This window comes from Podarcis liolepis, assembly GCF_965112155.1.
Source record: "Podarcis liolepis genome assembly, chromosome: 7".
In the NCBI taxonomy this organism is placed as follows: Eukaryota; Metazoa; Chordata; class Lepidosauria; order Squamata; family Lacertidae; genus Podarcis; species Podarcis liolepis.
Genome location: NC_139561.1, coordinates 89,532,538 through 89,557,682, shown reverse-complemented (window position 1 = coordinate 89,557,682; position 25,145 = coordinate 89,532,538). Strand labels below are relative to the sequence as shown.

General features: G+C 54.5%; 1 protein-coding gene across 2 annotated transcripts; it reads left to right on the top strand.

The window, feature by feature from the left end:
* The first annotated feature begins 536 nt into the window (after positions 1-536).
* On the top strand, positions 537-18,345 carry MAP3K10 (mitogen-activated protein kinase kinase kinase 10). Of its 2 annotated transcripts, none has more exons than XM_083516132.1 (11): positions 537-622; positions 1,232-2,177; positions 4,080-4,260; positions 4,780-4,928; positions 6,887-7,062; positions 9,783-10,023; positions 11,744-11,866; positions 13,453-13,591; positions 15,465-15,577; positions 15,783-16,328; positions 17,604-18,345. In XM_083516132.1, exons 2-11 carry the CDS (start codon positions 1,421-1,423, stop codon positions 17,963-17,965), a joined length of 2,787 nt encoding a protein of 928 aa, XP_083372258.1. In that variant the 5' UTR covers positions 537-622; positions 1,232-1,420; the 3' UTR covers positions 17,966-18,345. The 2 variants fall into 2 exon arrangements, with proteins under 2 accessions (XP_083372258.1, XP_083372257.1); XM_083516131.1 differs by having other exon boundaries at positions 566-622; positions 1,084-2,177.
* The last annotated feature ends 6,800 nt before the right edge of the window (positions 18,346-25,145 follow it).

Genomic DNA, 25,145 nt, shown 5'->3' with positions numbered 1-25,145 from the left:
GGAGGCACTCTCTCCCGCAGCCGGCCGACTCGGCTGCAGCGGCGTTTCCAGGACGACGACGACGACGAGGAGGACTACGAGCCCCATGATGCACCGGGCCCGGGGGGGGGGACCAGCCTGGCACCAGCTGACAGCTCCGGCGGCTGCACAGGGGATGGAGGGACACCATTAGAATAAGCCAGAGAGCCCGGTCCGCGGGAAAGGGGAGGGGGGACCAGAGGAGGAGGGGGAGGGGCAGCAGCGTTGACAAGGGGGGGGGCTGCTGCTGGAGAGAGATCGGCAGGGAACCCCGCACCCTCCGCTCCGTGGTGCAGGATGCGCCTGCAGGGGGCGAAGTGATCGCAAGGTTGTGCCGGGGGCGGGGCGCGCAGCCAAGCAGGGACCCCCCCCTCCCCATTTCTCCGCCAGGCCATCTGCAGCGGCGCGCGGGCGATGGGGGCGCCGCCGAGGCGGGGAGGGGGCCGCCGGCCCCTGCGCTGAGCGTCGCCCGGAGGGATCCGCAGGGCTGCCGGCTGCGCCCCCGCCCGCCCGCCCGCCCGCCGCCCGGGCAGGTGCATGGAGCAGGGGCGCCCAGGAAGCCGCCCGGCCGCCGGGGGGCGCCAGGCGCAGGAGAGCCATCCAGGTGAGTCCGTCCCCCACGCACCCACCCGCGGTCAAGCGCAGAGCGCAAGCCCGATCCTGACCCCCCCCCCTGCCGGCCGACCTGCAGGGGGGCTGGAGCAAGGCAAGGCAGCCCCCCCCAGCCCCAAACCGCCCCACCCGCCCCGCAGGCGGCTTACATAAGGTTTCGCAAAGCTCATCTCTGGCGTGCCAGCTGGTGGCCTTGGTCTTTGTGGGTTGGGAAGGAGTGGGCGGGCCGAGCTGGCACACCTGCGGCAGCAAAGGGGGCTGTGGGGGGGGGCGCGCGTCTGCCACCTCCTCCAGGTGAGGATTCCAGCGCAGGATGCGCGCCAGCCCTCTGAGCATGGCATGGGGACCTTGCGGGCAAATGGCCCCGATTTCTCCCTCCATCTCTCTGTCATCACCGGGTGGTGTTTCGGAGGGTGGGGGGGGGAGGATAATAGCCTCTTTCTTCTCTGCCAGGGGACGGCGGCTGTCACTCCAGGAGGAGGAGGCTCTTCAGCTGAGCCGCTGGGAAGGGGGGCACCCAGCCTGGCATGATTGTTTTGCCTTAAAGACAGAGGCTCCCATCTCCACCATGCTAAAAAAGAGCCCTTTCTTCCTCCTGCAGCGCGTCTCCCCTCCCTTGGCACACATTTGGCTCCTTGAGAGTTGAGGAGGCTTCCTAGGAAGACCGCTGGTGGAGGTCCAGCAGCCAGGACAACTGGTGATGGTGGTGAGGATGGATGCCCCTGAGCCCAGAGCTCCGGACGCTGGAGGACTTGGCAAGCGGACCTCAGCTGCAGCCGGCCCCTGAGCCATGCAAGGCCCAGACCAGGGGAGCAGGGCCCCCACGGTGGACACCAGCCACATGGAGCAGGCCTGCAAGGAGGGGGCGGGCAGCGGGGGTCTCTGGGCCGCCTGCCCGCCTGCCCCCAGCCCCTTCTGGACCGCCATCTTTGACTACGAGGCCTCTGCGGAGGAGGAGCTGACCCTCCGCAGGGGGGACTTGGTGGAGGTCCTCTCCCAAGACTCCACCGTCTCCGGGGACGAGGGCTGGTGGGCCGGGAAAGTCCAGGAGAAGGTGGGGGTCTTCCCCAGCAACTACGTGGCCAGTGACGCCAAGTACAGCTGCCTGCAGGACTCGCTGGTCTGCCCTCCTCCGCTGGAGATCTCCTTTGAGGAGCTGGAGCTGGAGGAGATTGTGGGCGTGGGGGGCTTCGGGAAGGTCTACAAGGGGCTGTGGCGGGGGCAGGAGGTGGCCGTGAAGGCCATCCGCCAGGACCCCGAGGAGGACATGGCGGTGACGGCGGAGAACGTGCGCCAGGAGGCCCGCCTCTTCGCCATGCTGACACACCCCAACATCATCGCCCTGAGGGCTGTCTGCCTCAGCCCCCCCAACCTGTGCCTGGTGATGGAGTATGCCCGGGGAGGGGCGCTCAACCGTGCCCTGGTGGGCCGCAAGGTGCCCCCCCACGTGCTGGTCAACTGGGCCGTCCAGATCGCCAGGGGCATGAACTACCTGCACAACGAGGCCGTAGTCCCCATCATCCACCGGGACCTCAAGTCCATCAACGGTAAGCCCTGTCGCGGGGAGATGTTGCTTCAGCCGTGAAGGGGCTCAAAGGGGGAGGCTCTGCCTAGTCCTGCGTGCTCAGCCAAGCCCTGATCCTGGCAGGGGACTTCCCTCCTCCTCTTGTGTAACCTCACTTGCTTACCAGTAACCCTGAAGGATAGAGTCATGGACTGGTAGAGCTGGGAGGGTCTGCTTGGGATCACCTAGTTTGTTGTTTAGTCATTTAGTCATGTCCGACTCTTCGTGACCCCATGAACCAGAGCACGCCAGGCCCTCCTGTCTTCCACTGCCTCCCACAGTTTGGTCAAACTCATGCTGGTAGCTTCGAGAACACTGTCCCACCATCTCGTCCTCTACCGTCCCCTTCTCCTTGTGCCTTCCATCTTTCCCAACATCAGGGTCTTTTCCAGGGAGTCTTCTCTTCTCATGAGGTGGCCAAAGTCTTGGAGCCTCAGCTTCAGGATCTGTCCTTCCAGTGAGCACTCAGGGCTGATTTCCTTCAGAATGGAGAGGTTTGATCTTCTTGCAGTCCATGGGACTCTCAAGAGTCTCCTCCAGCACCAGAATTCAAAAGGATCCATTCCTGCAATGCAGGGGTCACAGCTATGGAATCCAAGCTCTGCTCAAAAACCTACAAGGAAGGAGAACCCACCACTTTTGAGGCAGTTCGTAGCTCTCCCTAATGTTTAGTTGGAATCTCCTTTTCTGTATCTTGAATCCATTGGTTTGGGTCCTCCTCTCTGTAGCAGGAGAAGCTGCTCCCTGACTCAGTGTAGATTTGGGGCAGAGTCCCCAGGGTCATCTAATCCAACACCCTGCAGTGCAGGAACCGCAGCTAAACTCACCGTCTCCTCTGCTCCTGGGGGTAACAAGAAGGGGCCTGAGACTGGTCAGCCAGGGTAACCAGTGTTACTCCCAGGGTAACCAGGGAGAGCCAGTGTGGTGTAGTGGTTAAGAGCGGTAGTCTCATAATCTGGGGAACCGGGTTCGCATCTCCGCTCCTCCACATGCAGCTGCTGGGTGACCTTGGGCCAGTCACACTTCTGTGAAGTCTCTCAGCCCCACTCACCTCACAGAGTGTTTGTTGTGGGGGAGGGAGGGAAAGGAGAGTGTTAGCCGCTTTGAGACTCCTGAAGGGGAGTGAAAGGCGGGATATCAAATCCAAACTCTTCTTCTTCTTCTAACCTGGATAGCTGGTTTGGTGACTGGGCTTGGGGGTGTCTGGGCTGGACGGTTCCTCTGGGTCACTGGTGGTGAGGAGGCCTCCAAGGAGACCCCTAACTTCCAGGCCTGAGCGGAGCTGAACCCTAAGACCATGGGTAGTGACCTGGCAGGAGAAGAGGACAAGAGCTGGGGGTGAACCTTGCAGTGCCAACCCCGAATACTGTCATGTCCCTTGCAGGATGTGGGTCCTGGTCTTTTGCTGGCTGGAAGAGGCCCTGCCAATTGCCACCCCACCCTCTGTGAGTCTCCCCAGTCCCAGCAGAACTGGAGATGCATAGGGAGGGTGTGATGGCAGACCTTTCTCCTGTGGGTGCCCACCTGGGAGTGGGACCTCCCACCGCCCGCCCCCCACAACTGCTCCACTGGCTCCCTGGCCAGATATTGGCCAAGGAGAGCAGCGGAAGGGGCTTGTTCAAAGGTGTGCAGCTGCAGTGAGGACATCTCCATCCTTGGTCACTGTCCTCCTGGGCGGTGTTGGTGGCAGGGAAAGTGAGGCCTGCTCAGGAAGTGGGGAGAGAACTTCCTCCCTCTCCCCAAACGCCAACAGCCATCCAAATGGAGCCACGAAGCCCACCACATGCTCAAAACAATACCTGCCAGACCAACTGATGGAGCCAGCAAGCGGTGCACTCTGCTCGATGATACCTGCCCATTTCCTTCTTCCCGGTTCCTTCCTCAGTCCTAATCTTGGAGCACATCGAGAACGATGACTTGGGCGGCCGGACCCTCAAGATCACGGACTTTGGCCTGGCACGCGAGTGGCACAAGACCACCAAGATGAGCGCCGCGGGCACTTACGCCTGGATGGCCCCCGAAGTCATCAAGCTGTCCCTCTTCTCCAAGAGCAGCGATGTGTGGAGGTAATTGAGGGTCGCAGTGGAGGGGGCGGGGAGGGAGGGAGGGAGGGAGGGAGGGAGGGAGGGAGGAAGGAAGGAAGGAAGGAAGGAAGGAAGGAAGGAAGGACCCAGCTCCCTTGCCCAGAGGGCAGCCATCTTTCTTCTCTCGAGTCACCGAGAGCCAAACAGAAATGCAAACAGACCGGCTTTCCTTGTCACGCAGGAAGCTTCACCTGTTGAACTTCAGCCTGCTGAGCAGCTGATAAAGGACACAGGAGCACCCCCTGGGAAAAACAGAACCCCCAACCACCACCGCTTAGAGGGTGCAGACAGAGAGATCAGCTGCTTGTGAGGGGGGGCTCTTTTTGACCCAGAACCACAGAATTGTGGAGTTGGAAGGGGCACCCTAAGGCCATGTAGTCCAACCCCCAGAACTGCAGACACCGTGCTTGTTTTTGTAATGGTTCCGGGGCTGCTTGTGGGTCTGGGGCCTCCCCCCACGGACTCACTCCTTGCCTCTCTCTCCCTGTCTCCCCTTCCCAGCTTTGGGGTGCTGCTGTGGGAGCTGCTGACTGGTGAGGTCCCGTACCGGGAGATTGACGCCCTGGCGGTGGCCTACGGGGTGGCCATGAACAAGCTGACCCTGCCCATCCCATCCACCTGCCCTGAGCCCTTTGCCCGCCTGCTGGAGGGTGAGTGGGGGCTGCTGCTGCTGCTGCTGCTGGGGGTCCGAGGGCAGGGTGCTCTCCATGTTTGCTCAGTTTCGAGGGTGCGGGGGGCAGGCCAGTGGGGCAGGGGTCTTCTGGCACAGGTGTGTGGTCTCTCCCACAGCTATAGGGCTGGGGAAGAGCCCCAGGGGCACAAGTGGGGATTTAGGAGGGGCCCCTTCAGCCTTATGCCCCCCACCAGTTGCAACCCAAGGCTCAGAAAGAGGTCAAGACCCCTTATTTTATTATCAAATAAAAGTGCCTCTCCCCCACCCCCTTGTAGGACACTCTTCCCCCCTTGCTTCCTCTGCCAGCCCCTCACCCCAAAGATTCCCCAAATATCTGAACATTTTGCTGGTGGAAGGCAAAGAGCGAGGTAGCACCCCCAGCCCCATTCCACTTGTGTCCCCTGGGGAGCTCTCCCTCGTCTTGGGGCACAGCCGAGAGCTTCCTCAGTCTCCCCCCAGGCTCAGGGGAGAGGTGCTTTGGGGAGGCCGCTGGGAGAACCCGATCCGAAGGGAGGTGCAAGCTGCACATGCTCAGAAGCACTCTCTTCCTGATTCCAGGGCATGCAGCCCAGGTCTCAGTGCTGAGCCTGCCATGGCTTGCCCTGCACTGTGGCAAGAGATTGAGGGGCTTAGTTGGCAGAAAATTTGGGGTGGAGGGCATCCAATGAAAATGAATGATGGAAGACCCCAGGAGGCAGTGAAGGCCACCAGCTCAGATGGCTTTAATAGACTATGATGTTTATTATTATTTATTACAGTATATGCCACCCATCTTGGACTCACAGCTGTCCATGGAGGTGCAAGTTAATTCTGTGTCCAGGGCAGCTGTCTGCCAGCTCCATCTGGTACGCAGGCTGAGACCCTACCTGCCCACAGACTATCTCGCCAGAGTGGTGCATGCTCTAGTTATCTCCCGCTTGGACTACTGCAATGCGCTCTACGTGGGGCTACCTTTGAAGGTGACCCGGAAACTGCAATTAATCCAGAATGCGGCAGCTAGACTGGTGACTGGGAGTGGCCACTGGGACCATATAGCACCAGTCCTGGGTGATCTGCATTGGCTCCCAGTACGTTTCCGAGCACAATTCAAAGTGTTGGTGCTGACCTTTAAAACCCTAAACGGCCTTGGTCCAGTATACCTAAAGGAGCGTCTCCACCCCCATCGTTCAGCCCAGACACTGAGGTCCAGCGCCGAGGGCCTTCTGGCAGTTCCCTCATTGCGAGAAGTGAGGTTACAGAGGGCCTTCTCGGTAGTGGCTCCTGCCCTGTGGAACGCCCTCCCTTCAGATGTGAAGGAAATAAGCAGCTATCTTCTCTTTAAAAGACATCTGAAGGCAGCCCTGTTTAGGGAAGTTTTTAATATTTGATGCTGTATTGTTTTTAACACTTGATTGGGAGCCGCCCAGAGTGGCTGGGGAGACTCAGCCAGATGGGTGGGGTATAAATAATAAATTGTTGTTGTTGTTGTTGTTGTTGTTGTTGTTGTTATTTTTATTATCTGACTGGGTTGTCCCAGTCACTCTAGGCGGCTCCCAACAAAATATTAAAACCCCTATAGAACAGATTCATGGAGGGGAAGACTATGCCCTGTCTCCACCGTCAGAGACAGGAAGTGCTTCCAAATCCCAGTTCCTGAAACCACAGGAAGGGAGAGTATTGCTCTTGCCCTTCAACCTTCTTGCTGGTTTCCCACAAGAGTTACCTGCCTGGTCAGTGCAAGAACAGGACGCTGAGCCGCCATCGTCCGGATGCTGCAGGCTCCTCTTCTGTTCTTGTGGAACCTCCGGCCTTGGAGGCAGTCTATCCAAATTCCTTGGGACATTTGGCTTCTGCGGGAACAGGAAGCTGGGCTGGTTGGACCCCTGGCCGGTTCCGCCAGGCTCTTCTTAATGCTGGGTTTCTTTGGCCTTCTCCTCTGGCCTTCTCTCCCCACAGAGTGCTGGAGCCCGGACCCCCACGCCCGGCCGGACTTCGGCTCCATCCTGCAGCAGCTGGTGGTCATCGAGCAGTCGGCCATGTTCCAGATGCCCCTGGAGTCCTTCCACTCTCTGCAACAGGACTGGAAGGTGGAGATTGCTGACATGTTCTACGACCTGCGCGCCAAGGAAAAAGTGAGTCGGCTTCTTCTGGATCTGCATCTCTTGGGGCTCAGTCCCGCTTGCCTTTCCTCTCTGCTTTAGAGCTCCGGGTCCAAGTTCCTTTTGTTGTCGTTTAGTTGTGTCCGACTCTTCGTGACCCCATGGACCAGAGCACCCCAGGCCCTCCTGTCTTCCACTGCCTCCTGCAGTTTGGTCAAACTCATGCTGGTAGCTTTGAGAACACTGTCCAACCACCTTGTCCTCTGTCGTCCCCTTCTCCTTGTGCCCTCCATGTTTCCCAACATCAGGGTCTTCTCTTCTCCTGAGGTGGCCAAAGTCTTGGAGCCTCAGCTTCAGGATCTGTCCTTCCAGTGAGCACTCAGGGCTGATTTTCTTAGGAATGGAGAGGTTTGATCTTCTTGCAGTCTATGGGACTCTCAAGAGTCTCCTCCAGCACCATAATTCAAAAGCACCCATTCTTCAGCGATTTGATAAAAGGAACCAAGGTAAAAAAAATGCTTTCCTTTCCAAGTATGCCCTGTGACGCCTTGGAAGGCAGATCTAATACCGTTCTTATAGCGTTAAACAGGTCGGTGTAGATCCAGCCCCACTCTTTACTGCTGAATCGGAGCCAACGTCAGTAGGCAGGAAAGCCCAGTTGCCGTTTGGAGTGCTTCTGTTTTAAAGAGCGAAGGAAAGGCTGCTCTGATGTGGAGCTTTAAAATGCCTGGGAAGAGCGAGGCAGCAGTTAAGTGGGGACTAGCCCTCAGAGTTTGCACCGAAAGCAAGAGCTGCGGTGTGTTGCATGAAATTTGCATCTGTGCATATGAATTAACAAATTAACAAATGCAAAGGGTGCGAGACAGCAGCCTTGCCCCCTGGCCAAGAAAAGCACAGTCCTGCTGGCAGTGATGGTCACCTACCGAGATGGGCTTAGAAGACGACAGATTCATGCTTCTGAAAACCACAAGAAGGGAGAGGACTCTGATCCTGCTTGTGGGTTTCATTTGGGGAAAGCTGGCTGGCCACTGTGAGAACAGGATGTGGCCTGATCCAGCAGCCTCTTCTTGTTTTCCATGGAACCTCCAGATCCACAGGCAGTCTATCCTAATTCCAAGCTTCTTAGAGGCATTTGGCCACTGGGAAAACAGGATGCTGGACTAGATTTTGGGGTACCGGGTGGGTGGGTATGGAGGACTCCCTGGTCCTGAATGTGCAGCCTGGGAGTCTTTTTGGACTCACAGCTGTCCATGGAGGCGCAGGTCAATTCTGTATCCAGGGCAGCTGTCTACCAACTCCACCTGGTACGCAGGATGAGACCCTATCTTCCTGCAGACTGACTTGCCAGAGTGGTGCATGCTCTGGTTATCTCCCGCTTGGACTACTGCAATGCGCTCTACGTAGGGCTACCTTTGAAGGTGACCCGGAAACTACAACTAATCCAGAATGCGGCAGCTAGACTGGTGACTGTGGGCGGCCACCGAGACCACATAACACCGGTCTTGTAAGACCTACATTGGCTCCCAGTATGTTTCTGGGCAAAATTCAAAGTGTTAGTGCTGACCTTGAAAGCCCTAAATGGCCTCAAAGACACAGTATACCTGAAGGAGCATCTCCACCTCCATCTTTCAGCCCGGACACTGAGGTCCAGCGCCAAGGGCCTTCTGACGGTTCCCTCGCTGCGAAAAGTGAAGCTACAGGGAACCAGGCAGAGGGCCTTCTCGGTAGTGGCACCCGCTCTGTGGAACGCCCTCCCACCAGATGTCAAGGAAATAAACAACTATCTGACTTCAGACATCTGAGGGCAGCCCTGTTTAAGGAAGCCTTTAATATTTGATGAATTACTGTATTTTTATATTTTGTTGGAAGCCACCCAGAGTGGCTGGGGAAACCCAGCCAGATGGGCAGGGTATAAATAAATTATTATTATTATTATTATTATTATTATTATTATTATTATTATTATTACTATTATTAGGCCATTGGGCTGATCTAGCAGTCAGGCTGTTCGTATGGAGCCTCCAGGTCCTGAGACAGTCTATCTAGATTCTTGGGTTCTTTGGGGCATTTGACCATTGTGAGAATAGGAGGCTGGACCAGATGGCTGGACCCTTTGGCAGCTGACCCAGCCTGCTCTGCTTACGTTCTTAATAATAATAATACAAAAATTCATTTATACCCCACCCTCCCCAGCCAAGACCAGGCTCAGGGTGGCTAACACCCGATATAAAAACAAATTGATTGAAACACAACTTAAAAACAAGATTAAAATACAACATTAAAACATTGAAATTAAAATACAGCCTCATTTCGATGGAAACTCAAATCAAAAACTTTTTTGGGGATAAAAACGTCAAGTCTTCACCAAGGCTAACTTTCCAGACTGGTCCTACATGGGCCAGAAGAAAGCCAGGGAAGTCTAAGGCTGCCACTCAACGCTGGCAGATGTGGGCTTACTTTGCACATGCTCAGGGGGACTCCTCTTGGTTCAGCCTGCCTGGCCCTCGTGAGCGGGTCCTGGGGCTGAGCCTTGGCGGGTGGGCGGCTGCAGTGGCGTAGCGTGGGTTGTCAGCACCCGAGGCAAGGCAAGTAATTTGTGCCCCCTAACCCGTGGATTTGCGCCCCTAAGCCTAACCCCCAAATGTTGCGCCCGGTGCGGCCGGCCCCCCCTGCACCCCCCACGCTACGCCACTGGGCGGCTGGTCCGTCGGGTGGCGTTGGGATCCCATCGCCCGCCGTCTCCTTTGCCCCAGGAGCTGCGTAGCCGGGAGGAGGAGCTGCTTCGGGCGGCTGAGGAGCAGAAGACCCAGGAAGCTGAGCTGCGCCGGCGGGAGCAGGAGCTGGCCGAGCGGGAGATCGACATCGTGGAGCGGGAGCTCAACCTCATCATGACGCAGCTGGGCCAGGAGAAGCCCCGCGTCAAGAAGAGGAAGGGCCACTTCCGGTGCTCCCGCCTCAAGCTGCGAGACGGGAACCGCATCAGCCTCCCTTCAGGTACGGGCCGGCAGCAGCCGGGAGCAGAGCGCTGGCTTGGCAGGCCAAAGAGCCTGGAGGGTGGAGGGCGGGCCGCAGGTCCAAAAGGGTCGCTTGCAGCACCACAACTGTGGAACTCCCTGCCGATTGACAGGCAGGCTCCTTCTCTGGACTCATTTCAGCGCCTGCTGAAAGACTAGCCAGGTGTTTTAAGAAGCTGAATCGAGTTCTAATCTGCATTTTGTCTATTGCTATGTTCAGTTTCCAAGTGAAAGTGGGTGGTGGTTTGTTTTGTTTTCTGTTTTGTTTTGGTAGAGTGTTTATTTATTTCATCTTACTACCTGCACTTCCAGGAAACCGTCGTTTTCCTTTTTTTTTTAAATGATATTTATTAAAATTTCAGAAACAAAAAAATTACATAGTTAAAAGTAAAAAAGACAAGGAAAAACATAGGGGAGAAAAGAGAAAAAACATACAAAATACAAAGTATAGAAGAAAAAAAAAGATAGAAAACACACTTAAAAACAAATTAATCCTTCCGTATCTTACATTTCATTTCCTTGCTTTCCTGACCTCCTCTCACCTCCCTTTTTTGTATTCCAGTTCAATTGGTTAATTCAGCAATTCCTTTCCCTCTTTGTTTTTGTCTTAGTCCTTTAACTTAATATATTATAGCTTTAGATTCTCACCTATTAACCATCCATTTTTGCATACACCTTTATGACATTGCTGCTAAAACCACTTAACTTCATTCTGACATCATTCTAACATTCATTAATTTTACAATATTTCTGTAAGTAGTCTTTAAATTTCTTGCAATCTTCTTCCACCGACTGAAAACCGTTGATTTTCTTTTGACAAGCTTTTCCAACTGGGTGAAAGAGCCTCTGCCTTAGATGTTCCTTATTTTTAAGTTGCCGAAGCCGTTTTTAGCTGTTTTTTAATAGCGCATTTGTAAAATCGCCTTAGGGACGCGGGTGGCGCTGTGGGTTAAACCACAGAGCCTAGGACTTGCCGATCAGAAGGTCAGAGGTTCGAATCCGCACGGCGGGGTGAGCTCCCGTTGTTCGGTCCCTGCTCCTGCCAACCTAGCAATTTGGGAGCACATCAAAGTGCAAGTAGATCAATAGGTGCCGCTCCGGTGGGAAGGTAAACGGTGTTTCCGTGCGCTGCTCTGGTTTACCAGAAGCGGCTTAGTCATGCTGGCCACATGACCCGGAAGCTGTACGCCGGCTCCCTCGGCCAGTAAAGCGAGATGAGCGCCGCAACCCCAGAGTGGCCACGACTGGACCTAATGGTCAGGGGTCCCTTTACCTTTATAATGTACTACCTGCACTTCCAGGAAACAACTAAAGTCGTTTTTCTTTTGACAAGCTTTTCCAACTGGGTGAAAGAGCCTCTGCCTTAGATGTTCCTTTCGTATTATTTTTAAACCTGTCTTTTCCGTCCAGTTGCCTTAGCTGTTTTTAACAGCATGTTTGTAAAATCGCCTTGGGACTACTGTAAACGGCAATTCATAAATTCAGCCCCGAAGAGAGCTCTGGCTGGCAAAAGGCAGTCTGTGGAGTCTCCAAAGCTCTCTTAATCCTTGCCCATCTCATCCCTTGGTCTTCTAGATCCGCAGGTTTGTAGAATTAAGAACACCTGGTGAGAAGCAGGAGGGCCATGATCCGGCCTTGAGGGTGCGTGGAGGGGCAGGCCAGGGACTGACGCCTCCTCTGTCTCCTTCCTCCCCATCTAGGCTTTGAGCACAAGATCACGGTGCAGGCCTCTCCCACCCTCGACCGGCGGAAAGGCCTGGGGGCCAACGGCGCCAGTCCCCCCGCAAGCCCCATCAGCATCCCACGGCTGCGGGCCATCCGCCGTGAGTGTCTGCGCACAGAAATACAAAACTGCAGAGTCACAAGGGGCCCCCAAGGGCCATCTAGTCCAACCCCCTGCAGTGCAGGAATCCCAATTAGATCATTCATGACAGGTGGACCCCCCCAGCCTCTGCTTAGAAACTGCAAAGAAAGAGAGTCCGCCATCTTCCATCCCACGACCGAACAGCTCTTACTGTCAGAAAGTTCTTCCTGGTGTTAAGTTGGAATCTCCTTTCTTGTAACCTGAAGCCACGGGTTCGAGTCCTACCCTCCAGAGCAAACTTGCCCCACCTTCCATGGGACAGCCCTTGAAATATTTGAAGATGCCCATCGTATCTCCTCCTGGTCCCCTCTTTTCCTGGCCAAGCGTCTTGGGTGGCCATCGCCATCCTTGGGGGCTGGTGTTTTTTGGAGGCCTAGAGACGCATGTGCGTCTCCCCCCCCCCCCCCCGCCGCGCCAGTCTTGCAAGGGATGCATCTCTTGGCTCACAGGCTGAGGCTTCTACTGCTCCCCTTTCCTGGATATTCTGAGCACCCAAGATCCCACCGGGCAAAAGGGGAATTCGGTGGCTCAGTTTCATTTTTTTCTATTTTTAAAAGATGTTTTGTGGCCTTGTGGCTGCGGATATCTATTTTTTATGAATTGCACCCCACCCTGCTGAGGGCAACTCACACCATAAAATTGTGGAAAACATCACCCTAACGTTTAATAATAATAATAATAATAATTTATTATTTATACCGCGCCCATCTGGCTGGGTTTCCCCAGCCGCTCCGGGCAGCTTCCAACAGAACACTAAAATACAATAACCTATTAAACATTAAAAGCTTCCCGATACAGGGCTGCCTTCAGATGTCTTCTAAAAGTCTGGTAGTTGCTTTTCTCTTTGACATCTGGAGGGAGGGTGTTCCACAGGGTGGGTGCCACTACCAAGAAGGCCCTCTGCCTGGTTCACTGCAACTTGGCTTCTCACAGTGAGGGAACCGCCAGAAGGCCCTCGGTGCTGGACCTCAGTGTCCGGGCAGAACGATGGGGGTGGAGACGCTCCTTCAGGTATACTGGACCGAGGCTGTTTAGGGCTTTAAAGGCCAGCACCAACACTTTGAATTGTGCTCGGAAACGTCCTGGGAGCCTGTGTAGGTCTTTCAAGACTGGTGTTATGTGGTCTCGGCGGCCACTCCCAGTCACCAGTCTAGCTGCTACATTCTGGATTAGTTGTAGTTTCCAGGTCACCTTCAAAGGTAGCCCCACGTAGAGCGCATTGCAGTAGTCCAAGCGAGAGATGACTAGCGCATAACAACCACATGACTCACTGTGCTTTCGGCCCCAACAAAAAGCCCAAATTCAAGCGTTCGAGATCCACTGGGTAGTTTCCCCCCCCCATTTCCTCCAGGCTGCCCAGACAGGCCAGATCTGATGGGGTTTTCCCTCGTAAGAGCAGTGGTGAGGTACGAAGGGCCACACTGTAAAATTGGCCCCGTCTAACCTGGGACAAGGACAGTGGGGGGGGGCGCTGTTGAAACCAGAGGAAGGCGTGCCTGATCTCCCCCCTTCCCGCTCTCTCCCCCCTCCTCTCTGGTGTTGCAGTGACCCCCCTGGACGGGACCCGGACGTGGGGACGCAGCAGCTTGGTGAAGAAGGAGGAGCTGGTGGGGAGCAAGAAGAAAGGCAGGACGTGGGGGCCCAGCTCCACCCTCCATAAGGAGAGGCTGGGAGGGGAGGAGAGGTAAACAAAGCGGGGGGGCACGGCTGTGGGAGGGGAAGGGTTAATGGGGAGGGGGTTTTAGCCCCCTCAAAGGATGAGAGAAAGAGGGCCTTGCGAGGGAGGAGGAAAGCGCAGGGTGGTAGTGTTGGAAGGGACCCCCTGCGGTCATCTAGCCCAACCCCCTGCAAGGCAGGAATCGCAGCGAAAGAATCGCAGAATTGTTGAGTCCCACAGGTTCCGCTATCTCAGCCCCTGCAAAGGAGGTAGTGAGGAAAAGACAATCAGGGAACCAAGAAATTACACAGAGCAAATGAAATGCCGTGAAAATCCCTGGAACGAGAAGTAATCGGATATAGAGTTAAACTAAATAACAAAAATCAAAAAGTCAAGGGGGAAAATTAACCTAGAATTAAACAAAGACTTAATGAGATGCCGGCTACAAAACTCGTTTCACTGAACTAATCCGTTTCCTCGGAAGGAAATAAAGAAATTATAAACCTGAAAAACTTGTCATTGAGGTTTTCATACCTTTTTTGTTAAACTCAGTGAAGCGTTTCAGCCCTGTTCTTGAGTTTGTTTGAAATCATTTAAGGTTTATAATTTCTTTATTTCCTTCTGAGGAAACGGATTAGTTCAGTGAAACGAGTATTGTAGCCGGCATCTCGTTAAGTCTTTGTTTAATTCTTTTAATTTTTCCCCTTGACTTATTTAGTTTAACTCTATATATGATTACCGTATTTTTCGCTCCATAAGACGCACCTGACCATAAGACGCACCTAGTTTTTAGAGGAGGAAAACAAGAAAAAAAATATTCTGAACGAAACTGTGGATGTATGATTTTTGTGGTTCATGCTGTGGCCACAGACATGATGTCTGATTTGACGGTGAGTTTGGGGTACCCCAATGCAAAAATCCTGAGAATTCCTGTGGATCCATGCTTTGTAACCATGTTTTTGCGCCATTGCAGCCCCAGACAACAGTGGGTGCGTGATTTTTTGGTGCAGACTATAGCCATGGACATGCTATGTGATCTGATGGTGAATTTGGGGTGACTCAATGCAAAAATCCTTTTTTTAAAAAAAGATTTTTATTGAAGTTTCACAAATTATATAATAACAAAACAAAACATTAATACAAACAAACAAAAAACAAACACAAAAAACAAGTATAATTTCAATCCCTTATTTTCTTGTAACTTACTTCCCCGACTTCCTCGTACCTCCCCTTTCTGTATTCCAATTCCCAAATTTTAATTCAGCAAATCCTCTGACCCAATGCAAAAATCCTGAGGATCCATGTGGATCCATGCTTTGTAACCACGTTTTTGTGCTATTGTGGCCCCAGGAAACAGTGGGTGCGTGTTTTTTTGGTGCAGACTATAGCCATGGACATGCTATGTGATCTGATGGTGAAATTGGGGTGACCCAGTGCAAAAATCCTGAGGATCCATGTGCTTTTACCTCCCCCCTCCCAGGCAGCCTCCTTTATCTCTAGAGTCCCTTATCTCCCTCCCGATCCCTTGCTGATCAGCTGCTCAGCGGATTTGTTTCAACACCCCCTTCCCTCTTTCTAAAAAATAAAGCATGATTTGCTTTTTGCCTCTTGGCAATTCGGCTCCAGGGACAACGCATTTGCTCCATAAGACGCACAGACATTCCCCCTTACTTTTTAGGAGGAAAAAAGTGTGTCTTATGGAGCGAAAAATACGGTACTTCTCGTTTCCGGGATTTTCACGGCATTTCATTTCTTTCCTGCGAAGGAGGAGACTTCTGGTATTGGAAGTGGGGTGGGGGGCCAACCAGGCAGCTGCCCACCTGAAGCGGCTGGAGGGTGGGGCAGAAGGCAGGGAGTTGACCCTTCCTCTCCATCATCATCACCATCTGCTGATTCACAGGTTGAAGTCCCTGACCGAGGGGAGCAAGCAGTGGTCGTCCAGCGCCCCCAACCTGGGCAAGTCCCCCAAGCACGCCCCTCTGGTGGTGGGTTTCGCCAGCCTCACAGAGATGGGTAAGTAGGTCCTCCACTTCAGGGAAGAAGCAGAGGGGTTGGGGGCTGCCCTGGGGTCGACCACATTTCGCTGGAGGGCACAAGCCCTTGAGCATCTTCCTTTGTGGGGGCCAGTTGGGTGGGAAGCAGCAGGAGGACAAAATTGGGGAAGGGGCCTTGATGTCTTCCCCCTCCTCTAACCTGACCTGCCTTTCTCCCTCTACAGAGGAATACGCAGAGCAGGAAGGGGGCAGCAGCTGCCCCTGCTCCCCCTACCTGCCCCTCTCGCCACCCCCCGGGGCCGAAGGTGCCACCAGCCTGCCACGGGAAGGTCCCAAGCGTCGGGCGCCCCCCTGCCACCGCCGCAGTGAACTGGTCCTGCTGGGCTGCGCCTCCATCTTGGCCTCCATCGCTCTGGGGGGCGACCTAGCCGAGCTGGCAGGGGACGGGGCATCCGGGGGCGGCCTGTCGGGGCCCCCTAGCTCCACCACGCTCCTGTCCCTCTCCTCACTCTCCGACTGCAACTCCACCAAGTCCCTGCTGCCCTCAGACAGCGATGAGGCCCCCGCCTGCGGGGCCCCCGAGAGCCCCCCGCCCAGGGCCCCCCGCCACAACCCCCTGGTGGACGTCACAGTGGAGAGCTTCAAGAAGGACCCCCGCCAGTCGCTCACCCCCACCCACGTCAGCGCCACCAGGGCCGTCAGCCGCGGGCACCGCCGGACGCCCTCGGATGGGGCCATCCGTCAGGGGCCACCGGGGCCCGACTGCCGGGGTGAGTGCTGGGGCGGATGGCTTGATCGGAATGGGGAGGGGGGCTTCTCTCCTGGGCCCTGGATGTACTGAGCACCAGTCAGTCTTCCTGGGGGAGTGAATGGGCACAGGCCAGAAGAAGACCTGAGGTGGAAGGGGCTCTGGAATTGGTCCTGAGCCCCAGACATGGCTAGGCTGGGGGTGGGGAGAGCCTGTTTCGCCTCCTTCTGCAAAATTAGTATTTTGTTTATTGGGGGGGGGACCTGTACAGCCTAGGACCCTTGTACCTACAGGACCACCTCTCCTGGTATGTCCCACAGAGGACCTTACAGTCTTAAAACAAAAACACCTTGGAGATCCTGGGCCACAGGGAGGTTAGGCTGGCCTCAACCAGAGCCAGAGCTTTTTCGGCCCCGATCTGGTGGAACGCTCTGTCACAAGACACTGGGGCCCTGTGGGACTTGAAATCTTTCCGCAGGGCCTGCAAGACGGAGCTGTTCCACCAGGCCTTTGTCCAAGGCACAGCCTGACCCCCTCCTTTGGTAATCCTCACAGAAGTCTAGCCCAATGGTTGCCATTCATTTGATTTTGAATTGATTTTAAAATGAATTGATTTTAGAATGCTGCGTTACTTTTATTGTTCTTAGCCGCTCTGAGCCCAGCTTCAGCTGGGGAGGGTGGGATATAAATAAATTATTATTATTACAGTGGTGCCTCGCAAGACGAAAAGAATCCGTTCCGCGAGTCTCTTCGTCTTGCGGTTTTTTCGTCTTGCAAAGCAAGCCCATTAGCGGCTTAGCGGATTAGCGCTATTAGCGGCTTAGCGGGCTTAGCGGATCAGCTGATTAGCGGCTTAGCGGCTTGGGGAAAAGGGGGGGGGAGGAAAAAACCCCGCAAGAACTCGCAAGACATTTTCGTCTTGCGAAGCAAGCCCTTAGGAAATTCGTTTTGCGAAGCACCTCCAAAACGGAAAACCCTTTCGTCTAGTGGGTTTTCCGTCTTGCGAGGCATTCGTCTTGCGGGGCACCACTGTATTATTATTATGAAGTTATCATAGAAATACAGACTTGGGAGGGAATTCAAAAACACTTGACCTTGTGTTTAAAAATATCAGGGAAGGTGCAGTATGGTCAAAGGCTAGCCACTTAGGGTGGGAAAAGATAAATACCTGCAGCAAAAGTTTCCCCAACATTTTCTATATTTCTTGGGAGAGGCGGGGGGCAGGATCCCCCAGAAAGCAAGACACACGCAACTCCCTCGCCTGCCCGCCATGCTGATTCTCCTTTCCCCTCCCCAGGCTCGCAAGAAGCGCCGCCCTTCCCTCGCCTGCCGGACCCCCCCTCGCTCGTCCCAGCCCACCGCAAGGCCACAGAGCACCCCAACGCCTCCCTGTCGCCGGTGGAGCGCCCCCGGACCCTGGCCTTTGCCCCCCGGCCTCGCCCGGCAGCAGGGCGCCACCGCATCGACCCCTGGAAGCTGGTCTCCTTTGTCCGGACGCAGGGGGGCCCCTCCTCTTCCTCGCCGGGTGAGCCTGCCAAGGGGGCCCGGCAGACCCTTCTCGACATGGACATGGAGGGGCAGACCCGGGACAGCACCGTCCCCCTATGTGGGGGTCAGGCCCCCTGCTGCGGTGGGCTGGAGGGAGACATCTCCCACTGATGCGGCATCCCTCTATGGATTGGGCCCACCCCACACCGGCCGGGAGCTCCGGGGGGGGGGAGCTGCATCACTCTGGGTCCCGGAGACGGGTGGACCATGCGGGGCACTTTATTTATTGATTCTGGGGATTCCCAGGCACTTAAGTGATGAGCCAAAAGGACAGCTCTTTCCAAACAATGCAACAGCCCAGCCACTTGGGGGCGCTAGGCTGACATTCTGCCCCACGGGTGTGTGTGTGTCTGTGTGCGTGAGAGAGAGAGCGCATGAGAGAGCCAGGTTGATCTTCAGTCTCTCTGGAGTCGCATCCGATCCACGCACCTCTTGTGATTCCACTCGTTACGTTGCTTTTTTATATATAAAAAAGGGTTTGAGTCAGAGAAGATGTCTGCCTGCCTTTTCTTTGCCGCTCGGCAGAATTCCGCCAGGATCCTGCATCCTTTAGGAGGGACCTTAAGGGTGCAGGCCCATTCCCAGTGTCCCGGTCATAGCTGTCAACATTTCCCTTTTTTAAAGGGAAATTCCCTTATTCCGAATAGCCTGGAGAAGAGGAGGTGAAGGGGTGATATGATAGCCTTGTTCAAATATATAAAAGGATGTCACATAGAGGAGGGAGAAAGGTTGTTTTCTGCTGCTCCAAAGAAGCGGACACGGAGCAATGGATCCAAACTACAAGAAAGAAGATTCCACCTAAACATTAGGAAGAACTTCCTGACAGTAAGAGCTGTTCGACAGTGGAATTTGCTGCCAAGGAGTGTGGTGGAGTCTCCTGCTTTGGAGGTCTTTAAGCAGAGGCTTGACAACCATATGTCAGGAGTGCTCTGATGGTGTTTCCTGCTTGGCAGGGGGTTGGACTCGATGGCCCTTGTGGTCTCTTCCAACTCTAGGATTCTATGAGTCTATGATTCTATGAATAGGATTCCTCGCAAGAAAAGGGAAAAGTTGACAGCTATGATCCTGGTTGGTTGGTTTGGGTTCCTTACATCTCCATCCTACCTTTCCTCAGAGTATCATAGAATTCTGGAGTTTGAAGGGGTCCCCCCAAAGGCCATCTAGTCCAACCCCCTGCAATGAAGGAATCACAATGAAAGAATCCTTGGAGGGCAGCCGTCCAACGTCTCCTTAGAAACCTCCAACGAAGGAGAGTCTGCCGCCTTCTTCCAAGGGAGTCCTTTCCGCTGTTCCTGATGCTCAGTCGGAAATCTCCTCTCTTGTAAGCCTTGGGTTCGAGTCCTGCCCTCCAGAGCAGGAGAAGAGAAACTTGCTCCATCTTCCATGGGACAGCCCTTGAGATATTTGAAGGTGGCGATAATATCTCCTCTTCCCCAGGCTAAATGGACCCAACTCCTTCAGCTGCTCCTGATAAGGCCAGGTCTCCAGACCTTTGGTCATCTTGGTCATTGAAACAGGAGTTCAGAGCGGCAAACATACATGGCTTTCTCCCCTACACACACACACACACACACATTTTAACCTCTTGGCAACCCTGTTAAATAGGTTAGGCATCCAGCCAGCTGCACAGAGATGGGAATTTGAGTTTTCCTAGGCCTCCAACCACTCAACCACACTGCCCCGTACTTTGTTAGAGCTGGTAGGGGTTATACAAACACACACACCAGGGACTCTAGCGATACTGAACATCTCCTCCTCCGCTCCCTGCCCTTGACACAGCGTAAGACGCTGTTTTAAAGCCACGAGGGAAGGATTTCTTTGCTGTTGTGAAAAAACAGCAAGTCCCACCCACCCACCCAAGGTCACTTCTGCCTCAGATATCTCCATGGCTCCACCACCCCCACCCCCCGTTTCTAATTGCCCTTGGGCCCGGGTTCGAGGGCAAGAAAGGGCTTCGTCTGATCCAGGGCCTGTTTTCGAGAGGCAGCACAAAGAATGCCGTAAGATGAAACTTTGGTTTTTCATTTAGAGAAAAAGGTGAATGAGAGGAGAAAGCGTAGAATGCTGTAAAATGGCAAGGTGACAGCGGATGGAGAAAGGTTTTCCTCACATGGAACTCGGCATCCATTGAATTTTGGAAGATTTGGGACGGATAAAAAGAAGCACTTTTTTATAGAGTGCATAGTTAAACTGTGGAACTCCCTGTGGAGCAGTTCTCGCACTCGGCTCCTGCTTCTCCCACTGTGAGAAGAGGATGCTGGACTCGAGGGGCCGTTGGGCCTGATCCAGCAACAGGGCTCTTTTCCTAAAATCTTTATTTGCTGTTACAGTGGTACCTCAGGTTAAGTACTTAATTCATTCCGGAAGTCTGTTCTTAACCTGGAACTGTTCTTAACCTGAAACACAACTTTAGCTAATGGGGCCTCCTGCTGCTGCCGCGCCACTGGAGCACGATTTCTGTTCTCATCCTGAAGCAAAGTACTTAACCTGAAGCACTATTTCTGGGTTAGCAGTGTCTGTAACCTGAAGCGTATGTAACCCGAGGTACCACTGTATTTACGGCCATTCTTTCAACCAAAGGAGCTGTACAACTTGAGACATCTCCTTTTGGAAATTAAGCTTGGTGCTGCGGGGAGAGACCGCTCTCTCTGCTGCCCACCCACCTTCGATTGGCTAACAGGTGCTAACCTCAAGGAGAGCCAGGACCCCTGGGTTCTGTTCCCAGGGCTCCAGCCACTCACCCCCACCCCATCCCTTCATCCCAAACAGCAGCGCATGGACTGAGCATCTCTCTCGCCCTTCTTCCTTAGCGATCCCAGTCACCATAGCAACAGCGGGTACCAAAGGCAGGCAGCTGCAGCAGCAGCAGCAGCAATTCTGGGGATGGAGGCAGAGGTGAGCAGGCACTGTGGCTGCAGGAATATCCTCACAGAGATGGATGGCGGCGTTAAACTCTCCCGTAGTGCAAGGTCTCCTCCAGTTCTTTCTCATGCATCACACACACACACACATCACCTCTGTACTGGGTTTAATCTGGGGCCGACAGCTCCTGCCTGGCCCCATAAGCACCACAGACAAGGCCCAGGACAGTGGACTTAAAAGGGATCCCCAAAAGCACCGCAGCTACTCCTGGTTAGGGCAGCAGGTGCGGGATAAATGGATCTCAGGGATATCTGGGTTACGCAGTCTTGAGAATCCATCCATACCGAGACAGCAAACGGGTGTTTCTGTCTCTTTAGCAATCTCTCTGCCAGTGTCGGAGGCCAGGCTGGAACTCCCTGGGTGGCTGGGAGCTGTTTAATCTGTTCTGACCCACTTAAGGGTCTCTCCTGCCCACCCACCCTAACTCCCCATCTCCTGAAATTCCCACAAGGAGATGGGCAAAACTCTACGACGCTGAAACACACACACACACACACACACACACACACAGCCCAGTTCTTGCAAAGCTGTCCCTCAGTCTCTGCCAGTCCTAGAATCCTAGAATTGTAGCATTGGAAGGGACCTCAAGGGTCATCTAGTCCAACCCCCTGCAATGCAGGAATCTTTCCTGGGCTAGAAGTGGCCCCTCCCTCTGCCCTCTCTGCCTTTCGCTTGCTTTTGGGGAGTGGGTAGTAGGATGGGCTGCAGGCCCTCCCATTGGGGTGGATGTGGCAATTTCTGACTCGAGCGCTGATTGAATTTCACAGGTGTCCATCCCTGAGGAACTGTGGTGGCTAAGACCCTCCGCGGTGGGCAAGGAAATTTCTGGTTCGCTCCTCACTCAGCAGCCAGGCAGCCACCAGGAGGCCCTAGGAAGCCCCCTCCACCCCCCGGAAAAGAACAGCGCAGCCTCCCTCGCAGGGCTCCACAGGAAGGAAGGAAACCCCAAATGCACCTGCTTACTGTCACTTAGGGATGCAGGTGGCGCTGTGAGTTAAACCACAGAGCCTAGGACTTGCCGATCAGAAGGTTGGTGGTTCAAATCCCCGCGACAGGGTGAGCTCCCGTTGCTCAGTCCTTGCTCCTGCCAACCTAGCAGTTCAAAAGCACGTCAAAGTGCAAGTAGACAAATAGGTACCACTCCGGCGGAAAGGTAAACGGTGTTTCCGCGTGCTGCTCTGGTTCGCCAGAAGTGGCTTAGTCATGCTGGCCACATGACCCGGAAGCTGTATGCTGGCTCCCTCGGCCAGTAAAGCGAGATGAGCGCGGCAACCCCAGAGTCGGTCACAACTGGACCTAATGGTCAGGGGTCCCTTTACCTTTACCTTACTGTCACTTCTGTTCCTACCTGGGACAGCACCACAGTTGGCTGTGTGTGTGTGCTGAAACAGCAGCAGTTGCCCAGATGCTGAGTTGCTGAGGTCTGTCACGCGCATAATGCGCAAACTCTGCGGATCCCTAAGTGTGCCGGTGTCGTTTGGCATCGGTCGCTGGGATGTTCAGGCTGAAGAAAGCTTATGAAGCTCCCGGACGATCGACCAGGAGGGAGGGAACATGCCAGTCGGGCCTGTGTCTCTGCCAGGGTCCTACTCGAGTGTAGGCTGAACTCCTGACAGCTGGCTGGGGGTGGTACAAGAGGCTGGTGCATCTCATCTGGCCCAGGGGAGCTTTTGGACGGCCCCACCCTGTGTCCCGGCCATTCTCCAACCTGTCCTATAGGAACATTGGAAAGCTGAGTTCCTGAGTCAGGCACTGGGGTCCACCTGGACCAGTGTTGCTTACACTGGCTGGCAGTGGCTCCTCTCCGGGACTTGAGGCAGGGAGTCTCTCTACCTGGCCCCACCTGAAGACGCCAGCAGGGACTGAAGACTTCGGCCGATGCTCCACCGCTGAATAACAGTGATCCTACCTCTCATCTTTCTCTCCCCCCTGCCCCGCCCATAGCTGTCAACATTTCCCTTTTCTTGCGAGGAATCCTATTCGGAATAAGGGAATTTCCTTTTAAAAAGGGGAAATGTTGACAGATATGCCCCCCCCATGACCTCCCAAGGCTGGTGTGAGTAGCACTCCAAATACCAGCACAGTGCTGGGGGTCCTGCTCTGCCCTCCCTGCAAAAACCCCTCCCTCCTTCAAGGGTGTTGAAAGTCCTGCTCTGCAAGTTAGCTCCATCCAAGAACAGTGCTCAGGGGCTGCCATGGGCCGGGGTCATGGGCTCAGGAATAGCCCCACAAGCCACACTTTGCAGGGTGTTAGGGAGACCTCTGCCCCCAAACCCAGCTTGTCAAATATGTCACTCAGATGAAAGGAGGTGGGTCACTGGGAGGACGGCAGTGCTCTGTTCCTATGGCTCAGGCCTCTGAACATCTTCATTGGGTGTCTGGATGCGACCCTGCCAAATTGGAGGGCCCCCCCCCCAATGCCACCAGTATTAAGCATGGGGGTGATTTCTGTTGGAAGCGTTGGAATGCAACTCAGATTGTACTGAAGGTGGTCTTCAGAGGAGAAAGAGGGAGGGAGGCAGGGAGGACCAGCCAAACTTCCTAGACTGTCCTTCAGCCTGTGCTGACTTTCCCAGAGGTGCAAGGGAGACTCTGGGGTCGCTTCCTGACTTTGCTCCTCCCTCCTCCCTATGGAAGGGACACAGGTGGCGCTGTGGTCTAAACCACAGGGCCTAGGGCTTGCTGATCAGAAAGTCGGCGGTTCAAATCCCCATGACGGGGTGAGTTCCCGTTGTTTGGTCCCAGCTCCTGCCCACCTAGCAGTTCGAAAGCACGCCAGTGCAAGTAGATAAATAGATACCACTCCGGCGGAAAGGTAAATGGCGTTTCCGTGTGCTGCTCTGGTTTCGCCAGAAGCGGCTTAGTCATGCTGGCCTCATGAGCCGGAAGCTGTCTGCGGACAAACACCGGCTCCCTCGGTCTATAGAGCGAGATGAGCACCGCAACCCCAGAGTCATCTGCAACTGGACCTAACGGTCAGGGAGGGGTACCTTTACCTTTACCTCCCTGTGGAAGAGGAGACATCTCTGTGTGTCTCTTCTGATGAGGACAAAGGGCAGGCAGGTGGTTTTTTGTATCTCCCCCCCCCCCTTTAGTGAGACAGAATTCGGATCTTCCCGGTCAAGCATTTTCTTTCCTTTAATAAACTTAGCTTTCTTATTTTCTTAAACTCAGTGTGGTTCTAACCAGGGGTAAAGTGGGGTCCTCCGAAAAGCAGGGATGGCAAGGCTCAGGTCAACCTCCAAGCTGTGCGTTAACTCGACACACATCTTCCGGGAGAAGACAGGCAGACCAGGAGACCATCATGAATCTAGACTGTCTCTCTCCTTTGATCTGAGCCAAGCCTCTGAAGTGCAATCGTACCCCTGGGTTGCAGCACTCTGAAGTGCAATCGTACTCCTGGGTTGCAGCTCCCTTCTTGGGAACATTCTGAGCCCTGGTCCAACTGGCTCAGTATTTTCAACATGGCCTGGATGAGGCTCCCCAGGGTCTGGGTCTGGGAATGTCTCCCAGCCCTTCCTGGAGATACTCCCAGCAGGGATTGACCCTGGGGCCTTCTGCATGCAAGGCAGGTGACCTCTCACTGAGCTACGGCCCTTCCCTCCCTCCTTTCAACATCTTGGATCACATGCTCTGAGAACAAGGGAGCAATCACGGCTCCTTGGGACTCTGGTTGAGCTGCTTAGCTTACAACCAGGAAAGCCTCCCCTACCCAAAATTAACCTAGAATAAAGGCCTTTGCTATTTTACAAAGGCAATCCCTCTCTCCTAACCAGATTCACAAGCCGGGTGCTTGCTCTGCACACCAGGTCCAAGAACTTCCTGGATTTCTTGTTTGAGGAAAGCGGGGTGGGGGAGACTGCTGTCCTCTCCCCCTGTCCTTGCTCCCTGCTGGGGAGGGACAATGGCCGGATCCAGCAGGGCTCCCCTTTGGCCCTTAGCCCCACAGCATTTCGTAGAATCATAGAATTGCAGAGTCGGAAGGAGCCCTAAGCACCATCCAGCCAAACCCCTTCCAACGCAGCTGACCCGTATGGGTATCGAACCTGCAACCTTGGCTTTATCAGCACCATGCTCTAACCAACTGAGCTACTGAAACAAAGTGCTAGGGGCTGCCTCTTCACACCTGTGGGGTGGCTGGGAGCTCAGAGGGGAAGCCATCCTTTCTGGAGGCGAACAGGGTGCCACGAGGGTGCTCAGGAAGGGAGGAGAGATGTAAAAAGAGGGGAAAGGACACCCTGACCCCAGATTGATAACAGGGCACTTGTTCTCAGCCCCCACCATCTTCTGCTTAGTTTTTTTTGGGGGGGGGGATCTGCTCTAAAGGCTGGCTTCAACTCTCCCCAATGGCACCCTGATCTATCCTTCT

Bases quoted from the DNA above. Each gene is read 5' to 3' on its own strand.
- MAP3K10 (XM_083516132.1), top strand. From the start codon at position 1,421: ATGCAAGGCCCAGACCAGGGGAGCAGGGCCCCCACGGTGGACACCAGC. The intron at 4,261-4,779 runs GTAATTGAGGGT...TCCCCTTCCCAG, and splicing joins AAGAGCAGCGATGTGTGGAG to CTTTGGGGTGCTGCTGTGGG. The intron at 16,329-17,603 runs GTGAGTGCTGGG...TCCCCTCCCCAG, and splicing joins ACCGGGGCCCGACTGCCGGG to GCTCGCAAGAAGCGCCGCCC.